At 33.8% G+C, this 21,449-nt stretch overlaps 1 protein-coding gene across 2 annotated transcripts; it reads left to right on the top strand.

Annotated features, from left to right (window-relative positions):
- The first annotated feature begins 1,972 nt into the window (after window positions 1–1,972).
- LOC135834887 (pancreatic triacylglycerol lipase-like) lies at window positions 1,973–19,941 on the top strand. Of its 2 annotated transcripts, XM_065348865.1 has the most exons (8): window positions 1,974–2,168; window positions 2,265–2,364; window positions 2,441–2,589; window positions 5,084–5,332; window positions 6,326–6,476; window positions 16,783–16,850; window positions 18,056–18,236; window positions 18,381–19,941. In XM_065348865.1, the coding sequence occupies exons 1-8, from the start codon at window positions 2,120–2,122 to the stop codon at window positions 18,448–18,450; spliced, it is 1,017 nt and encodes a 338-aa protein (XP_065204937.1). In that variant the 5' UTR covers window positions 1,974–2,119; the 3' UTR covers window positions 18,451–19,941. The 2 variants fall into 2 exon arrangements, with proteins under 2 accessions (XP_065204938.1, XP_065204937.1); XM_065348866.1 differs by lacking the exons at window positions 6,326–6,476; window positions 16,783–16,850 and having other exon boundaries at window positions 1,973–2,168.
- The last annotated feature ends 1,508 nt before the right edge of the window (window positions 19,942–21,449 follow it).

The raw sequence follows: 21,449 nt of genomic DNA, 5'->3' as shown, positions 1-21,449 counted from the left end.
GAGGGGGTGAAAATGTTTAAAAATTCAAAATTTGACTATAATGATGTGTGATATGTCGAAATGTATGTTTTCGAGGTTGTAGATCACGAATTTGACAATATTTTTTTCGTAGGGGTGATTGGTGGGGGATGAAGGGGGTGAAAAATTCAAATTTTGACCATAATGATGTGTGATATATCGAATTGTATGTTTTTGAGGGTGTAGATCACGAATTTGACAATATTTTTTTCGTGGGGGTGAATGGTGAGGGATGAAGGGGGTAAAAACGGTGAAAAATTCAAAATTTGACCATAATTACGTGTGATATGTCAAAATGTACGTTTTCGAGGGTGTAGAAGGGGTGAAGGGTGGGGGATGAAGAATTTTCTATTAGGGAGCCGTCAAAGTCCCTGGAAGAAAAAATTTGTCACATTTTAACAAAATTCACCAAGATTTTTCACTATAATCGACTGTGGAGGTCGCCGGAGCACTTTGGAGCAAAAATGGCAATCAACATCTTGAAATACACTATCTTAAGTATTACCAGCCACTGGAATTTCCCGTGCATCTACGTGCAAAAATTTTTTCTATTCCTATTTATGCAGCAGAGTAGGCAAAAAACGGAGTTTCAACGTAAATTATACCTCTATAATTACTTTATAACAACTAAAATCGAGTAAATTGATGAAAATTACTCACTTTTAGTTGAATTATTCATATTCGGTACATTTCGACATATCACACATCATTATAGTCAAATTTTGAATTTTTCACCGTTTTCACCCCCTTCAGCCCCCACTATTGACCCCCTATGAAAAAAATATTGTCAGATTCGTGATCTACACCCTCAAAAACATACATTTCGACATATCACACATCATTATAGTCAAATTTTGAATTTTTCGCTCCCCTCACCCCCTCACCCCCCACCCCTACAAAAAAAATATTGTCAAATTCGTATTCTGCGACCCCAAAAACGTAAGGGAGGATATCATTGTACCATTTTTTTAGGGTTCATTGTAAGTTTTTGAATTACGCCCGTTTTGAGGGTGCTCACAGCCCACTGTGGGTCGGAAAAATAAGTTATAAGATGAAAATTCCAAAGAGAAAAAATTTTGAAAGAAAATATCTCGAAATAAAAATTATCAGAACAAAATGTAACATCGTGGAATAGTTCAAAAAGTAAAAAATATCGTTTTTGATGAATGAAATAAATTTTTCTGAGTTTACCACAAAATATACTATTTTTTAAATTTTTATTTAAGAAAATGAAAGAAACAATCAAATTGTCATTTTAAAAAATTTTTAACCGGTATGAATGATAATGATTTTTTCAAGGAAATAATGAAGATCAGTCCCTTGAAAGGACATGAGCCCCTTGAATAAAAATGATCAATCAAGATGCATATCAACTGCACGCAAATTTCTGTTGAAAATGATTTTTTAATATGGTTCATCATTTTATTTTTAGACTCACAAGCAGGTTACCCAGCTGCAAAGGCTTCACTTGCTTCAACTTTTGAAAAAAAAAAAAGTCAAATTGTGTTTATACCAGACGCGTTTGATGATTTTTTTCTCACCATGATCAAAAACTTGGCCACGAATGCTTTTCATACGAAATTAGCCTCAGAATACATCCTATACCAACTGGGTATTTTGGGCTATTCGTAGTAGGTAATCCCATACATTTTCACCCAATTCTACATATGAAAATTGCATAATGTTTGATGTCTTTGTAAGTACCTCGTCTATTTATTCACGCGACGATTAATCGTTGCACTGGATTTTTCTTCAAAGAATGAAAACACACATTGGTAACCTAAAAAGAAAAACTATTCAAGGTAACGTTTCGGCAGATTTATTTGAGATCGAGCGATATCGCACGATATTGATAGAAATGCACCGAAACAATAAACAACCGAAGAAACAACTGTTTGTGTACAATAAATACGATCACATGTGTACCTAAATCGTGCGGGAAAAATATACAACTAAAACATACACAATGTAATACTCGTAGACGTGTCATACATCGAAATGTCCAACATATGTGTTTTAATTATAGAAATTCGATAAAATTCTCATTAATCGTTTACCAGTGTATTTATCGTAATGTTTAATAAGTTGAATTATAAACTCAATGGTTATCACGAGTGTTTTTTTATGTACCACTTTCACTGCATTTTGGGGTAAGTGAGCATTCGTTTGTTTAATTTTTATATAGCCTATCGATCGATATTCGTGATCTCTTTTTCTGAATGATTTTTTCATTTTTCATGAAACAGGAATGAACCCCTATTCTGTAAGAATGACTCCAAAAGGTAATTGTACCGAATGTTGCCCTATCGAAGAAAAAGAAGATATAGGCTTCTATCTTTATACCAGGTATATAAAAAAGTAATTGACCAAATGAACCTAATTTCAAAAAAATCGCTTAAAAAATCTATTTTGTCTTGTCTAGGTCTAATACGATGACACCGCAACGTCTATGGGTGGATAATGCTACCTCTTTATACGAATCCAATTTGAAAATGTATCACCCGACGGTCATTTACGTTCACGGGTTCACTGAACAAGCCAATGCCAAAGGAGCAACGACCGTTAAAAATGGTAAGTACGTAGTACGTACCTATTTGATTATATAATGCACTAAGTGTACCTTCAGGTAGAAAAAAAGTCGGAGCATTTTGACCAAATTCACTGGACACCTTCAAATTGAGTCGAAATTCATGCAGGAAAAATTTTAGCTCCGGAGGTGCCCTTTGAGGAGAGATATGGGTTCTCAAGGGAGGGGGGGAATTTTTGAAAAAATCGTGGTTGTTTCTCTTCAGTCATTAACCAACTTGTTTTGAGGAAAATGGCCCAGTTCCAAAAAATTTGTACCTATTTGAGATTTTACATCGACCAAAACCATTACAAATAAAATCCAAAACCACTTTTAGGGTTCTACTGAGTGATTGAAAATCTGCAAATCGTTTATTTTGAGGTAAGTTCGTGTTTTGCAATTTTTTTCGTCTCAATATTTTGCACTAATTATGCTTAAACATCGAAAAATATCGTTTCTGAAACTGCAGAAATATTTCAAAAAACGGTGGTACCATTTTTTTGATCACCCATTTTGCCCATTTTGCCAATTTCAAAAAAATGCGAGAAACCAAAAATTTGACAAAATTAGGTTTTTGAAATTGTCAACAATGTCCAAATTGTATTCCAAAAAATGTTTCAATTTTCGAGAATGAAATCTTCGAAGTCTTGGCTCAATTGATGCGTAATAATCAAAATGGCAAATTATTATGTACAAAACCTATGCCCAAAAATAATCGAGTGGGGTCATTTCACGTCAATTCGACCAAGAAGTGGTAAGGGGGGGCCGGCGATTTTTTTGAAATTTTTTCTGTGGAAAGACCTTCCGAAGAGATGATCAATGGCGCAAATCGCAGCCCTCTAGCTCTTCTTTAAAGGCTGCCAGGGGGTGTCAAAGTTTTCAGTGAACTTGAAATATCTTCCATTTCAGCACTGGATTACTCGATAACCGCGATACCTACGAAAATGTAATTTTTTTCAATATAGTTAGTGGTTTCAAAGAGCTTTTCAATGATATCATGAAAGTCAGTGTTGCCGTTTTTTTTCGTATGAAAAATTAGCTAGAAAAGTTTCAAAACGTAGTTTTAATATCGTTCAAACTCTCAAAAATTCTGAAAAAAATATATTATGGAGAACTTTTCATGCTGAACAACATATTAAAAAATTGGGATGGCATCATGTCGAAAAGTCGATTTAAAAAATTGAAAAGTTGCAAAAAAAATCGATTTTTTGATTTAAAACATGAAAAAAAGGTTTGAGTGAAGTTGACCCATTTGGCCCCTATTTTTACGTATCCATTGAAAAAGTTGAAAACCCCCCATTCTTTCGATGGATGAACTCATTTTAAAAAAAATCAAAATTCGAAAAATTCAAAAAATAAGCGAATTTTAATTTTTTGCTATGAGCTTGATTTTTATCAACCTTTTTGTGAAATACGTCAAAAAGAGGTCAAAATAAGTCAACTGAATAAATTCAAACTTTTTTTGATGTTTGAAATTGAAAATTGAATTTTTTCGAACTTTAATTTTTTTGTGATGAGTTCATTTTATCGAGTGAAAGGGTTTTTTACCTTTGATAAACGGATACGTAAAAATAGGGGTCAAATGGGTCAACTTCACCTATCAAAACTTTTTTTCATGTTTTAAATCAAAATCGCTTTTTTTCCCGCAAACTTTCAATTTTTTTAAATCGACTTTTAGACATAATGGCATCCCAATTTTTTAATATGTTGTTCAGCGTGAAAAGTTGTCCATAATGAGTAGGTATATTTTTTCCAGAATTTTTGAGAGTCGGAACGATATGAAAACTACGTTTTGAAACTTTTCAAGCAAATTTTTCGTACGAAAAAAAGTGGCAACACTGATTTTTATGATATCACCAAAAAACCCTTCAAAACCCCTAACAATTGAAAAAAGTTAAATTTTCGTAGGTATCGCGGTTATCGAGTAATCCACTGCTGAAATGGATGATATTTCAAGTTTACTGAAAACTTTGACAGCCCCTGGCAGCCTCTAAAGAAGGGCTAGAAGGCTGCGATTTGCGCCATTGATCATCTCTTCGAAAGGTCTTTCCACAGAAAAAATTTCAAAAAAATCGCCGACCCTCCTTACCACTTCTTGGTTGAATTGACGTGGAATGACACAGTGGCAAATTTTTAAACACCAAGTAAACCTCAAAAAAGTTATGTGGGATTTTCATGGCAATGGTCTATCAACGCAAAATCTCAAATACTATCTTTGGGAATAGGAAAATTTTTCCAAAACAGATTGGGTAAAGGGACTAGACCAAAAAACCTACGATTTTTTCGAAAATTAGCCCTCTTTGATAGCCCATATCTTTTCTCCAGGGGCACCTCTGAAGCCAAAATTTTCTCCAAGCGACTTCACAAACTCGTAACGAAAGTCTCCACTGATTTTGGTCAAAATCCTTCAATCAGTTTTTTTTTTCACAATCCATCACTTTTTGTAACTAAAGCCAAAAATAAATTCTTTATTGATTAATTTTCGAACACGATTTTCAGCTTATTTAATGCGAGGTTCGTACAACGTCATTGTGGTAGATTGGAGCCCTCTATGTGCATTTCCATGGTACGCTCACGCCGTCGTAAATACTCACGCTGTCGGATTATATTTAGCGAAATTCGTCAGATTTATCGTCAGACACGGTGTACCCATAAAAAGCATACATTTGATAGGTTTCAGTTTAGGAGCAGAAATCGTCGGATTTACCGGAAAAGATACGACCTTTGGAAAATTACCAAGAATTACAGGTACCTGCATAATAATCTACCAGAACTTGATTATTTCACACCAGTTTAGTAGCTTCTTTTTTTTAACAAAATGTTTTGAAGCGTTTTTTAGGCATCTATACTATAAATCTGCAAAAACCCTAATTTTCTGAATAGTTTGTACCTAATTTACCTCTCAACAGCCAATTTTTATATTTTTGGGAACGTGTGCAAAATCAAAGATCCCTGAAAATCTCTGGAATAAATTCTTGAAGTAATACACAAACCTGGGACAGTGATAGCAAACTGATAAGCAATAACCAATCGAAAATTATTTTCAATGCACATGGGCAATAATCGGAATATTCCTTAAGGGGATATTCTCAATACATGGTAGTATATCTGTCCGCCTGCCAAACTTCAAACACATAATTCAGAGCCATTTTGTGCATGGAATGGCTTCAAATTTGGAATATACGTTTTTCAAGACATTGTGAACAATCCTGTGCATTCATTTGTCGATACGTTGAGTAGTTTTCGAAAAAATACGATTTAATGGAATGTTGGACTTTTTGAGAAAAATCCAACATTTCTTGAAATTGTATTTATTGAAAAACTATTCAATGTATTGACAAATGCATGCACAGGGTTGTTCAAAATGTCTTTAAAAACATGTATTTCAAATTTGAGCCCATTCCATGCATCCGTGGCTCTAAATTATAACATTAAAATTTGTCCCATTCCATCCCATAAGACCAATGTAAAATCAAGGCATTTTGGTTATGCTATGAGAAAATTTGGTGTATTGAGAATATCCCCTTAATGTGTCTGGCTCTCACAATTTTACTCTCGCGATACTCTTGAGTCATAACTAAATTCAACATTTTATTCAGGTCAGTAAATATTTATACAAAAAAAAAAAAAACAGATAAAAGTACTTAAGGCATTCCCACCTAAAAAAAATAACCTCCAGTTTTTCAACTTGGTAAATTTTCTCTTTCCGCAAGCAATTTTATAAAACTGTATTTTTTTCAGGGTTAGATCCTGCTTTCCCTCTATACATGTTCTCGGGGAAACAAGGTCATCTAGCATCAACTGATGCGGAATTCGTTGACGTCATTCACACGGATGGCGGCGTATTTGGATTTCCAATCGCTTTGGGTGATGCTGATTTCTTCCCTAATGGACTAATCGTTAGCCGCCGCAAAATTGGATTTTACTCCGACCAATGAAAACGTGTTTTACATTTCTGTAACCTCCCACTAAAATTGTGACTGATAACACTGTTGTGCGTGTTGGGACCAGGACATTTGACCCATGCGACATATGACCCATGCGACATTTCACCCATGTTTTTATCAATTTTGGATGTTCGCAAAACGACATTTGACAATACCACCTATAGTAAAAGGCCTGAGCGCTGAATCGTTATCACCTTCTGACGTCACCACTAGTAGATGACTCGATTGTGTTTACCATTTGAATTTTAACGTACATTTAAATGGCGAGTTCGTGAAACAGAGTAAAACTTTCGTTAAAAACGTTAATAAAATGATGACATTTTAATTAATATTTGTTCTAAAATGTGTTGTAGTGATGAGATATTGTTGTTTTCAACTACTGGTGGTGTTGGATTACTTTATTTTTGTACAAAGTGAATTTTTCGCGATCTGTTTGTGTTGTGACATTGTGTGATTCGGATGTGTAGATATCTTGTGAAGTGAATAAAAATGAAAACTGATGTGTACTAGTGCCTGTGTTTTACTGGAATAACATCGCAGTGAAATGAATAGTGAACCATATAATCTAAAATGCGTTTTAAATCTGCATTGTGAATACAACCATCCAACTACAATGGATGGATAAGGTTATCTAATCAAGAATCAAGAAACCATCAACATCTCAAACCAATTAGATGATTTTAGTGGGATTTTGACAAGATTCGACGATTATTTAATTATATTTCACCAGTGAGTGTTGTAATATCCGCCAAAAGGTATAATTTTGTCAAGTTTATGTATAACTTTCATCTTTAATGTTGAAAAACAGTGTTGTTTATAACCTAATTTCTTCATTTTTTTTCATTAAAATCATTCCTACATGATCATGAATTCATTATTCATGTAGATAAAATATGAAAAATAAAATTTTCCCAGGATTTAATTCGTTTGAGTGCATTTTTCATTCAATTCTATAGTGTATTATGATATGTTAGATACGTAAGTACTACCAAGTAGCGATGACGTCACAAAACAGCGCTCAGGCCTTTTACTATAGGTGGTATTGCATTTGACCCATGCGACATTTAACCCATGTTCTGATAGATGTTTGCATCACATCAATATGCGACATTTGACCCATGCGACATTACACCCACATGAATATCCGATGTGAAATAGACATTTCGCCCATGCGACAATTGACCCAGGGTAAATCAAAATAGCGACATTTGACCCAGGCAACGATTTAATTACAAATTGGGACATTTGACCCATGCGACATTTGACCCATGATGTTATTTTAATGCTGAAACGTCTCCTTTGCGACATTTGACCCATGCGACATTACACCCATCTCGGAACGTTGTGCTTAAGGCAAGATCCAGGTAACGCAGCGCCGCTGCCAACCTTAGATTTTTGAAACGTTGAATTTACCAAGCCAAGGATGGGAGTTGTCAGTGTATGCAACTAACACGAATGTCTCCCTTTTAAAATATGTACTTGATTTGATTTTAGATGGTAGCGGATGGGTCGATCCTGATTTTTTTTTCAAACTGGTTTATTTAGAAATGCGACGGACGGAAATGCTTACTGTAGCTATGGTACAGCTACTTCCCTCTGTACACCCTCTACCTCCTCTATACTAACTATGTAACACGTACTAATGTAACAGTAAACTCAAAACTGCTAAAGACCCTTCGGACTTCACCCTTCCCCCCGATCACCACCCATGAATGAATGAAATAGGAAGACGCGAAGTCGCCAATGGTTGAATGGCGGAATCGTTATTTCAAGCATAGGTATTGTACCTATGTATGTAGATGTACATAAGTACATAGTTAATTTTAATTTTTTTAAATTAACGTAAGTTGGATAGATTAGAGGATTAGACAGAGACGAGACCTGTGTTGATGTTTTCCTCCGGCGTTATACATATTTATACGAATGTGATACGTAATACCCTAATTTTAAGTAGCCTACTTACAAGAAAGGAACCCCTTGAAGTGTCCGCCTCCGATTTGAACGGGGCCGCGATTTTCGGAAAGAGCCATGGTCTAACACCCCCTAAACCAAATTTTCAGCTGCCCAACTTCATATCTCGATATTTGGCAAACGTTTGAAAATACAAAATTTGACTGTTTTTGGTGATTTATGCTTTCTTCAAAAACGTACGTATTTGATGAGTAAAAATGATCAAAATAAGTCCTAAAACTGATATCAATTCCCCAAATCCGAATTTCACCATTTCCAACCATTCTGGAGCCTCCATCGCGATTTTTCAATTTCCCCAGAATTTTAAATTTGCTCCAGATGATGTGAATATGAAGTTGGGCAGCTGAAAATCGAGTTGTGTGTTATGCTCGACCTGTTTAACGAATTTATTCACATTTGAGCCGAATCTGGAAGGGACACCTCAAGAGTGATTTTTTAAGCAGCTTTTTCTTCAAAATAAAAATATCCAAAAATCAAAAATTTCCAGTTTGCGAGAAAATTTTCTAAATTTGCGCGAATCGCAGTGTTTCGTCATGAATCAAACCACGAGGGGCAAATTTCGCCATTTCCAACCATTCTGGAGCCTCCAGAACTATTTTTCAATTTCTCCAGGGGCTCCAGAAAGGCTGAAAATAGGGAAATTTACCCTCGTGGGCTTGATTAATGACGAAATACAGCGAATCGCGCATATTTCGATAATTTTCTTGCAAACGCGAAATTTTTGATTTTCGGATACCTATTTTTATTATGAAAAAAGCTGGCCAAAAAACCACTGTTGAGGTGTCCCTTCCAGAATCGGCTCAAATGTGAACACAATCGTAAACAGGTCGAGTATAACACACGACTCGATTTTTAGCTGCCCAACATCGTATTCACATCTTCTGCAGCAAATGAAAAATTCTGGAGAAATTGAAAAATAGTTCTGGAGGCTCCAGAATGGTTGGAAATGATGAAATTCGCCCTCGTGGGAACTGGAAATTTTTGATTTTTGGATATTTTTATTTTGAAAAAAAGCTGGTTAAAAAACTACTCTTGAGGTGTCCCTTTCAGAATCGGCTCAAATGTGAATAAATTCGGGAAACAGGTCGAGTATAACACACAACTCGATTTTTAGCATGTCCAACATCGTATTTACGTCTTCTGGAGAAATTGAAAAATCGCGCCGAAGGCTCCAGAATGCCTGGAAATGGTTAAATTTGGATTTGGGGAATTAATATCAGTTTTAGGACTTATTTTGATCATTTTTACTCATCAAATACGTGCGTTTTTGAAGAAAGCATAAATCACCAAAAACAGTCAATTTTGAATATTCAAACGTTCGCCAAATATCGAGATATGAAGTTGGGCAGCTAAAAATTTGGTATTGGGGGTTTTAGACCATGCTCTTTCCGTAAATCGCGGTCCCGTTCAAATCATTCTTCAAAACATCCATTTTGGGAGTAAAATCAAAATTCATCAACTTTGAACAGAATAACGAGGTAATAATAATAACTGCACGATATAGGTAACTATACCTACCCAAGCAAAAATTTATTTCCCTCCTAATTCGTGGTCACTGAATTCGAATTTGAAGTCAATTTAAACCTCAATTCTGCAATACGAACAAGCCCTTACATTGTCAAATTTCACCCCAAAATTTTTTTTTAAACAGTAGGTATAGGTACCAACATATCGCTAATGTAGGTATATTGCTATATTTCAAATTTTTGATCTAATAGTTACAACGGGAAAAAATGATTTTTTCACAGTTTATATTTTATTATTCACATCCATACGTTGAAGAAGTTTAGTTCTGATCACTTTTTCTACTATACGAATCGCTAACTTACAAAAGGACAAAAAAAAATTGAAAAAAAAATCAAAATTCGTCCATTTTGAACTAAATATAACCAGAAAATAAATGCGAAACAGGTCTACCCACTAATTCGAGGTCGCTAAACTCGAATTTTGATTCCATTTTTATGCAATTGTAAACCCTGCCCCCTCAAGCGCATTTTACCACAAAATTCACCCCCACTCTTGACAATTTTATTTTTGTTGAAAAAATAATCTACAGGCCTATCAATGGTGTTTTGATTCTGCCATATACAAAAATTCAGCTCATTCGGTTAGGTTGTGACCAAAATAACCCCAAAAAACGCATTTTTGGTACATTTCTCGCCTAAGCGAGAAATATCCATGTGCTGTATATGAGCTGTAGTCCACTTTGCATCGTGATCTTAAAAACGAGTAGAAATAGTGAAAAAATTCATTTTCCGAAGTTGTAATCGTCGGAAGAGCCTGAAATCTGGTACATGACTGTTCCAGTACCTCATTGATGCGTGTGTACAAAAATTTTTCCAAAAAATAAATTTCAATAGGAGGGGGGCGAATCTTGAGATAAACTTTGTGGTGAGAGCTCTGGGTTGAAAGTTGGGCTGAAATGGAATCATAATTCGAGTTCAGCGACCTCGAATTAGTGGGGGACCTGTTTGGTGTTAATTTTCTGCTCATATTTAGCTCAAAATGGACAAATTTTAATTTTTTCAAAATTATTTTTTGATCAATTTATAAGTGAAAGAATTGTTTAATCAAAAAAATGATGATAACAAAAGTTGATTAGCATCTCGTGTACTAATGAAATACATGGATTTCAAATGATTATTACCAACTTTCGTCTACCTACTTCCCACCAAGTTGGGTAGGTAAATGAAATTAGGAAATTAACACTCGAAACTCTCATATTCCACTAGTACTTGGCATGCTAAACAAGTTTTGTTATTGCATTTTTTTCGATTAAGACAGCCATTTTCTTATAATTGAGCAAAACAGAATTTTAAAAAAATTAAAATTTGTCAAATTTTGGGCCAAATATGGCCAAAAAATTATCGCGAAACACGTTTCCTCACTAATTCAAGGTCGCTGAACTCGAATTTTGATTCTATTTTACCCCAACTTTAAATAAAAAACCCTCACCATCAAGTTCGTCCCAAAATCCACCCCTCCCCTCCCAAAATTTTTTTTTTTGTAAAATTTGTGTACAGACACATCAATGTTCTACTGAAACAGTCATATACTAAATTTCAGCTTGTTCGTTTAATTACAACCCCAGAAAATTATTTTTTTCACTATTTCTGCTGGATTTTTTAGATTGCGATGTATAATGGAGTACAGCTTATACTCTTAAAGTGGATATTTCCTGCTCAGGCGAAAAACAGTATAAAAATGTGTTTTTTGGGGTTATTTTGGCCGAAAACCATCCGAACAAGCTGAAAATTGGTATATGGCTCAATCAGAACATCATTAATTAGCCCGCAGATTACTTTTTCAAAAAAAAATTTCTTATGGGCGGGGGGGGGGGTGGAATTTGTGGTGAAACACAATTGGTGGGATTGGGGAGTGCAGGGTGTATAGTTGTGTTGAAATTGAATCAAAATTCATGTTTAGCGACCTCAAATTAGTGGGAACGCATGTTTCGCGATAATTTTCTGGCCATGTTCCGCTCAAAATTGATGAATTTTGATTTTTTTCAAAAAATTTTTTTGATCTATTTCAAGTGAAAGGACCGTTTAATCAAAAAAATAATGATAACAAAAGTTTTTCAGCATGTCAATTACTAGTGGAATATGTGAGTTTCGAGTGCTTATTTACCACTTTCATTTTCCTACCCAACTTGGTTGGAAGATAGGTAGGTAGACAAGAGTAGGCAGGCCTTTTTTTGTATTTCTTTTCTGACGGGGACGCTGAATTGAAGTTGCGAGCCCCTAATTTTCATCCCCCCCCCACTCGGTCTCTGTACATAATTTGAATTTTTGAGAGAAAAAAAATCGAAGTTTCAAACTTTAAATTTTTACAAAATTTCATCAAATGGAGATGGAAAGCTGAAATTTACTTATCTACACACTCCAATTTTAACACCTTCTGAAGACGACTTCAGGTTGGTTCAAGTCATTTTGGAGCTTTCAGCGACTTTTTGAAAATTACTGAATCTAGTAGATTTTTTTGAAACTCGAAAACGGAGATGGAAAGTAGAAATTCATTCTGCAAACTAATTTCAATACGCTACGAAGTCGACTGCTGGTGGATTTCAAGTTGTTTTGGAGCCTCCAGCGACTTTTTGAAAGGTCGTACGGCGTTTTTGGGAAAATTGAAATTTCCAAAAAGTATAGCTGGAAGCTTCAAAACCATTTGAAACCGCCATGTATGCGACTTTATATCGCATTGAAATTACTCTGCGAAATAAATGTCACGTTCAATCTCCAATGATGAAATTTTGTAAAAGTTTAAAGTTTAAAAAATCTGCTGGATCCTCCAGTAATTTTCAAAAAGTCACTGGAGGCTCCAAAATGACTTGAACCCACCTGAAGTCGTCTTCAGAGAGTGTTAAAATTGGAGTGTAGAGTAAATTTCAGCTTTCCATCGCCATTTGATGAAATTTTGTAAAAATTTAAAATTTAAAAAATCTGCTGGAGGCTCCAGAATTTTCAAAAACTTGCTGGAGGCTCCAAAACGACTTGAAATTTACCGGCAGTACTTCGTAGCGCATTGAAATTAGTTTGCAGAATAAATTTCTGCTTTCCAACTATTTTCTGGAGGCTCCAAAACTGCTCAAAACGGTTTGAAACAGTTTTCAATCGATTTGGCATGTCAAAAATATGGTATATCCCAAATTTCAGCTTTCTTGGTCAATTGGGTAAAATTTTGATTTTTCCCTTCATTTTTGGCCTGAATTTGATTTTCAAAAATTCACCAAAATTCGAAAAATGCACTGAAGCACTTGAAATTTTGACAGATGAAAAATTTTTGCCTGATCTTTCGATCTACCTTGTAAGGTTTAGAAAATTTCGTGCAAGGCCTATGTTGGAACGCAAAATCTGTGATTTCGGCTGATCTGTCAATCAAAATGTCCGCCATTTTGTAAGTAGGGCCACTTTTTTTTTTAGTACAAGGGCTAGAAATGTTCCTCAGGACTCCCCCTTTAAGAAAAAAGTTCTCCCAGAGGATCGACGGGGGGGGGGGGGGGTGCAATAATTCTTGAGCGGGCTCCCCGACGTGCAAAATAAGTACTGAGGTACAAACTTGAATGCTAAATTTTAGATTTACGAATCTTCATCGTAATTCTGATCTCGTTTTCGCACTTTACTATTCCGATAATTCAACATTTTGTTTAAAAAGTTACCAAAATTTATTCATTTTTTCATTTTTTTCAAATTCGTTCAATTTTTAGTTTTTATGGAATTTTTTTGATAATTTCGAACTTTTCTTGGGGGGGGGCGTCCTCCCGAGTCCCCCCCCTCCCCACAAAAAAAGCCCTGAGAGTAGGTAATTAACATTATTTTGAAACCACTTGTTTTCCACTAGTGCTCGACACTCTGAACAAGTACTTGTGCCTTTTATCATTTTTTTCCATTAAAGGAAACTTTTATAGAGCAAAAAAGAGAATTTTGAAAGAGGGGATGGGCGGATTTTTGATAAACTTGGTGGTGGGGGTTCTAGGTTCAAAATTGAGCTAAAATAGAATAAAAATTCATCAATTTTGCTAAAAATACTCTAAGCTAGGTAAGTAAATTAAACGAGATTTTTTTAAGCAGGCAGATGTCGAAAATATAATTTTTAGAGCTGGCGAAGCAAGAGCAAAAAGCTCTCGAGAATCAGTATTTCATTTCAAGAGGTTTAAAAAACGATATTTTTTTTGTGTGACGAGTATCTAGGCAACTTTAAGCAGTTATAAATTCAAATAATGATTTTTTTAAAATTCAAAATTGAAAATAAAATTAAAAATCAAATGAGCCCGAGCGAAGCGAGAGCAAATGCTCTGAAAAATTAGTACATATTTTGAGAGATATGAAAAATGATGTTTCTTTGTGAGACGAGTCACTTATAACTTATAAGAAGTTTATTATTGTGCTTCAAAATATTAATTGTATTCGAATTAGGTATGATTTTTTTTGAATCGCTCGGGCAAAAGCTCTCGATAAAGGGAGACCCAGAAAGGCTGAAAATGGCCAAATTCGCTCTCGTGGGATTAATAATTATTGACAAAATACAGCGATTCGCGTAAATTTCAAAAATTTTCTCGTAAAAGGGAAATTTTTGATTTTTAGATATTTTTATTTTTAAAAAAAGCTGATCATGCAAAAAACCGCTCTTGAGGTGTCCCCTCCAGAATCGGCTCAAATGTCGGTAAATTCATTTAACAGGTAGAGTATAACACACAACTCGATTTTCAGCTGCCCAACTGCATATTCACGCCTTCTGCAGCACCTTCAAAATTCTGGAGAAATTAAAAAATCGCGTTGGAGGCTCCAGAATGACTGGAAATGGCGAAATTTGGATTTGGGGAATTAATATCAGTCTTAGGATTTATTTTGATTATTTTTACTGATTAGGTATGCACGTAGGTACTTTTTTGAAAAAAGTATAAATCACCAAAAACAGTCAATTTTGAATTTTCAAACGTTCGCCAAATATTGAGATATGAAGTTGGGCAGCTGAAAATTTAGTTTCGGGGTGTTAAACTATGCTCTTTCAAAAAATCGCGGTCCCATTCAAATCGGAGGCGGACACCTCAAGAGGTTCCCTTGTTAGGTACGTATAATTTTAGGTAGGTAAGTGAAGAATATGTTTAAATCATGTTACATCAATTACATGAATTTCTTAACATTCGAAAACTTGACTTTGTAAGTGGATTTTACTCATACAGTGAAAACAGATCAAATGCAGAATGCAGCATAGGAAATAAAAAAAAAAGATCGTCCTCTTTTATACTATACTGTAGCCGAAGGGTAGTTTTGTTGGAAAAAAAGAAGAAAAAAAACAGGTATATCCCAACATTCCTAGTAAGTATTTATTTACGACCCTGCAATAAACAAAAGCATTGAAATGCGGAACCATACTGTGACGAGAGTACACTGGCTTTCCCATATAAAACAGAGAATGAAAATTGAAAAGGTATATTTTGTATTTCACCGCACGCACTGATTTTTAAATACAGGGAAAGATCTAAAAGAAGTTTTATGTAGAGGGTTGGCTGCCTTTGATTTCCTCTACTGCGTAGTGCTACTTCCACAATATCTAGAATTCTACTTCATATTCATGATGGGTGTAATGTCGCATGGGTCAAATGTCGCAAAGGAGACGTTTCAGCATTAAATAACATCATGGGTCAAATGTCGCATGGGTCAAATGTCCCAATTTGTAATTAAATCGTTGCCTGGGTCAAATGTCGCTATTTTGATTTACCCTGGGTCAATTGTCGCATGGGCGAAATGTCTATTTCACATCGGATATTCATGTGGGTGTAATGTCGCATGGGTCAAATGTCGCATATTGATGTGATGCAAACATCTATCAGAACATGGGTTAAATGTCGCATGGGTCAAATGTCGTTTTGCGAACATCCAAAATTGATAAAAACATGGGTGAAATGTCGCATGGGTCATATGTCGCATGGGTCAAATGTCTCACTGCCGTGAGTGTTGTGTGTTATTTTTGTAAGTTTCAATTTTCAATTTTAGAATTTCGAAAAGAAGGAGAGTGAAATAAAATATGCACTCGTTGAATATCGTCCATAACAGATTCACGAACTCCTTGGGTGAATAGGTATATTTAGTTATCTCAGTTATCTGGAATTTTACTCAACAATCAACATTTTCTGAGATAATTTTTTACACAGTAGACTGATTTCCAGGTCTAGAAAGGAGAATACGTATTAATAATTAGAAATTTTGAGAACTATCTATTTCCTTCTGAAAAACTACTCGTATGTACTACTTTAGATGAGGAGAAAAAACAAAATAAAATAAGTAATGAGAAGGAAAATAATCAGAGAGTGAGAATACAAATCATTTTTCAGCATAAACTCTTCGGCATTTTGAAAAGTCAATTCATTCTAATCTAATCGATTTCTAGATCAGAGTGATTATTTGTATTTGTAAAATGTACCTCGATCAAAATTTATTCTTTTCAGATTGAAGAATTAAGTAGGTATATCATGGAAATTTTTGCAATGAGTTGCAATATCGCGAGCAAGATTTGCATACAGTTATCAATTATAATAAATGAAATGACATGATTGCATAGGTACTGCATAGAAAAATTACTCATTAGTCATTTGTAATGAATAATAATTGAAACAATAAATTAATATCACACGAAATAGCAAAATTAGACAGTTTGAATCTATTTTCAAGTAAAAATTGTAAGTTTGTTATCATGATTATCTTTATGTGTGTGGGAATGCGTTTTCATTGGTCGGAGTAAAATCCAATTTTGCGGCGGCTAACGATTAGTCCCTAATGGTGGTTTTCCTGCTCAACCCGGCTGCAGGATTAATTCGTTATTGCAAAAGAATCAAATCAAGAGAATTGGTAAGTTATCACACATTTGGAGCCTCAAGCTATAGTTATCAAATTTCTACAGAGATTTTAAATCCCTCAAGAAGGGCCAAAAATGAACTTTAGGATCTATAACTTCGGTCATTGCTTTTTAGACACCCTGCCAACCGTTTTGAAGTCATACATTCTTTGAAAATTGGATTTTTCTCAACTTCTTCCAAAACTTACAAATTCTTGAAAAAATTACTCTTAAATTCACATTCCAAAAATTTTGTAGTAACCATGTAAAACAGTATAGGTGCGAAAGTTCATTTTTGGTTCTTTCAGAGCGATTAGAAATTTCAGGGGAAGTTCAAGAAATCACTAGAGGCTTCAGAATGATCCAAAACTACTAATTGCTGGAATATGTGGAATTCAAATTGAAGAAATTATCCATTTCAGCTTGGTTGACTAAAAAAAAAAACATCTCGAAGAAAAAGTTTCAAAATTTCTCTCAAGACATCTTTTTTGAATTATTTAATTTTCAAAATTTGCCAAAAATGCAAACATGGGAGTTCAAAAGGTTCTGATAGTTACTTTGACGGTAAAATCAAACCCAAGTGAAAAATGTGGAAGCTCCCTAAGGATCTGGGACTCCAAAGATCCCTTCTTTGGTGATGGTTTCTCAATTGAGGAAAAAAGCACCCCCTCTTCTTTAAAAATTACTTAATTTTCAAGCTGAAGAAAATTAATTCCAATTCCAAAAAGTGTTATTTTTTCATTTAAAAGTTTAAAAAGTTATAAAATTGAAAACCGTGGTTTACGAAATTTGAAAATATATACAGGGTGTCCTACTGTCCTGTTTGAGAGTAATCTGTTTTCACCATTAACTTAAGCAAAGCATTCTGGGTTCTTTCGTGAATTTCAGCCCAGCCTAGGAATTGAAAAGGGTGCGTTAAATTTCAAGTACTGCATTCCATATTTGAATTTCTGAAGAATTTTCAAAAATTCAAAGACCTACATAATAGGTATATGTATGTTTCATTGAAAAATCAAAATTTAATAAAATTGAGATAGAACGCTAATATTTTGATCTAGATTTGATTTGTGGCTTCGTAAATTAATCTGTGAAGGTTTGAACTCTCTAAGAACTTGCAGCAGATTCATACCTTTAAAAAAGCCTCCGTCCGACGAATGCCAATACTGATCTTCATATGCAAAGTAGGTAATTTTTTCAACTGAAATTTTCATCTCCACAGTTTCCTGTAGTCACGATCGAGCTTGGCAATATTACGCCGAATCTATTCTCAATGAAAAAGGTTTTCCAGCTGTCAGATGCGCCAATTACGAAACATTCTTAGCCGGAGTTTGCAACCAACATTCAGATCCTCGAACGAACAGAAGCGAGATTCAATACATGGGATTTGCAGCTAATCCTCGGTAAGTGATTTTATGATTTAATAATTTTCCCAGTTGTCTTCGCCAATCGAGTTTATTAAGAAACGCTAGAAGATGAAAAAAAACAAAGTGGCAAATACAAGTTGGAAACATGATTTTAATCTACGTTCTTGACGTACGTTTCAGTCTCAAGGGGAAATTTTTCCTCGCCACCAATAGCAGAGAACCATTCGCGACTAATTACAGAAAATTATGAAGATATTATGCCATTTTTCCAATCATCAGTCATCATTACAAAATCTGCTTAATTTTGATTTACCGATCGAAAAATCATACCTACAAAAAGTCAAGTCGGGTAAGATGACGTACCAAGAAAAGATGCCGCAACTGTGACCAGATTTCTAAAATATTATTTTATTTATTTATTTACAGTCATTATCATTACTTCGCGGTTATTCACGCGATTATTTTTGGTTTTTAAAAATATAGAATGAATTTTAAAAATTAAGTAAATCTAAGTACATCTTGATCGAGCTATTCTTGGATGCAGACGTCTATTCAGGTACAAATTATCATAATTCTAGACCTCGATGGTCTTTTTGTAAGATTTTTCCAGTGATTTTGTTATCCAAAAAAAAACACTTGAAAATGTTATGGAAATTGGTACCTAATATTTCTTTAATATAAAATGGATAATTTTCCAAAAATTCAGCATTCATTTCATTTCCTTTCAAAATCCAAATATTCCATCAACTTTTGAATACTTTGATTATTTTTGATTCGACATAAGCTGACTGATAATTTTGGTAGGTACTTGAGTGAGATGGTAAATGCAATGAAAAAAATCTATGAGAAGAATTTGTGCTCATTTGTCATGTTTTAGATTATTATAGAGGGTTAGAAAAGGGAGACTGTTATTGTACTATGATAATAGAGAAAACAACGGTCCAAAGATGCTATTCATCAGTTCGAGTTCAAAAAGTTGTGCCATGCATGTAGCACGGTTTATTTTCCTCTCTCTTCTACAAAGAAGATCCATTTCAGATGGGAATAAACGATAAAAATGTAATATTTGAGAGCGTTCGACCAGAACAAATTAAACTGATCCTTCGTACTTTACTGCAGAGACGACCACGAGAAAACCAAACTCTTTATTATGCGTTTCATTCCGTTCATATTGGAATGGAATGAGAGGAGGCCTTCATTTTTGAATATTACACTGGGTCAGTTCAACTTCGTGTATTTACCTTGGGGATATGTCATCAATTGAAGAAATAACGAGTAGATAAGAAATACAAAGAAAAGTAAGGAATTTTTCTATCGTGTTTTTAATCGAATCTGTTTCATGATTTCACTGTGTAACTAATCTGAAACTTAATAAGCATGAAAAGTCTGCTTTTCTACAAGCTGAAAATCTCAAATTAAAAAAAAATCAAAACATGCCCTTTTTGCATGAAGTTGATGAACACTCCCACTAACTCCTAATGCCCCCCCCCTCCTGGGAGAATCAATAGGTATATTTTCCAAACTGACCTAGAGCCTCCAATAAAAGTTGAATTTTCTCCAATATACATACTTCAAATTGTTCCAGAACAACGCATCCCCAAAAAAATCTTTTAAAAGAATTCTTACCCCCGCCCACCCACTTGAGGGATATTCATGACCTTAAAAATTAACAGAAAACATTTCAGTAAATACCTTTCTTCAAAAAAAAAAAAAAAAAAAAAAAATTGAAAAAAGATAAAAATTTCAATATAAAATTTACTGATATAAAGAGAGTGTGACCCCGCCATTTAAGGCATTACAAAATTATTTAATTATGAATATTTATTTTAATAATGTAAATCAGTAAAATAATGACTGCATAAATGATGAATTTAATGTCAAAGAAAATAAAACAATTTTTATAATTTGATTGATAAATATATATGATTCAAATTTGTTATGTGTAGAAAAATCTACATTAATATTTTCTAATAAAAAAAATAAAATTAAAAAAAGGGCGGACAAAAGCCGATTTCTCATTTTTTTATACCTGTTTATTAGATTGAATTTTATTATTTTGTTTCATGAATTAAGTTATAAGAAACTGTTTTAAGGCTTTTGTCCGCCCTTTTTTTAATTTTATTTTTTTTATTAGAAAATATTAATGTAGATTTTTCTACACATAACAAATTTGAATCATATATATTTATCAATCAAATTATAAAAATTGTTTTATTTTCTTTGACATTAAATTCATCATTTATGCAGTCATTATTTTACTGATTTACATTATTAAAATAAATATTCATAATTAAATAATTTTGTAATGCCTTAAATGGCGGGGTCACACTCTCTTTATATCAGTAAATTTTATATTGAAATTTTTATCTTTTTTCAATTTTTTTTTTTTTTTTTTTTTTTTGAAGAAAGGTATTTACTGAAATGTTTTCTGTTAATTTTTAAGGTCATGAATATCCCTCAAGTGGGTGGGCGGGGGTAAGAATTCTTTTAAAAGATTTTTTTGGGGATATCATAAATTTTTTTTCGTATTCATGAGATAATGCAGACTTATGGGTACCAAAAATGAAATTGTAAACATATTGTAACATATATGTTTAATATCTTAAAAATATGTTAAATTAATCACCATTTTATATTTGACTGGATTTGATAAACATTTAGAGAAGACGTATTTTTTCTACATAAAATGCCTAGCAATAATTATGGTCAGCTAGCAGTTGAATGTTTTTTGGTTCAATATAAGTCAACACTGATTTCATGATTAAATTGACAAAAAATTGAATCTTTAGACAAGGCTGCAGCAAAAACTATAAATCTAAAAAATCTGAAATTTTAAATATATATGCTTTGAACATAGACCTAGGCCCTTTTGGTATTTTCAAGACATTTTCACCATTTATAAGGGGCCAAAAGAGGGGGTGAAGGTTGAATTTTCAAGATTTTGAAAATTTTTTTATATCATTCACTAATGGATAATGAATGGAATCTACATTTCAAATTTCATAAACTTCGGTTAGACCAATCTCTCGATATTGCTCTAAGTGTTGTGGAAAAAAATTACCAGAAAAACAGTGAAAATGCTGCTTGACACTGCAAAAATGATGCTTGACACTTTGCGATTGTTTGTTGTATAACAATTGTTATATATATTTTCTGAAAGCTCTTTAAAAAATAAAAACATTGGTCTTCTTACTTTTTTAAATAAATTAATATTTTTCGAGAAAATTGCATTGGCGTGATGTCCAAAAC

The sequence above is a fragment of the Planococcus citri genome, chromosome 2 (genome assembly GCF_950023065.1).
Source record: "Planococcus citri chromosome 2, ihPlaCitr1.1, whole genome shotgun sequence".
NCBI lineage: Eukaryota > Metazoa > Arthropoda > Insecta > Hemiptera > Pseudococcidae > Planococcus > Planococcus citri.
The sequence above is the reverse complement of the archived record's forward strand: the minus strand, read 5'-3'. Positions and strand labels throughout refer to the sequence as shown.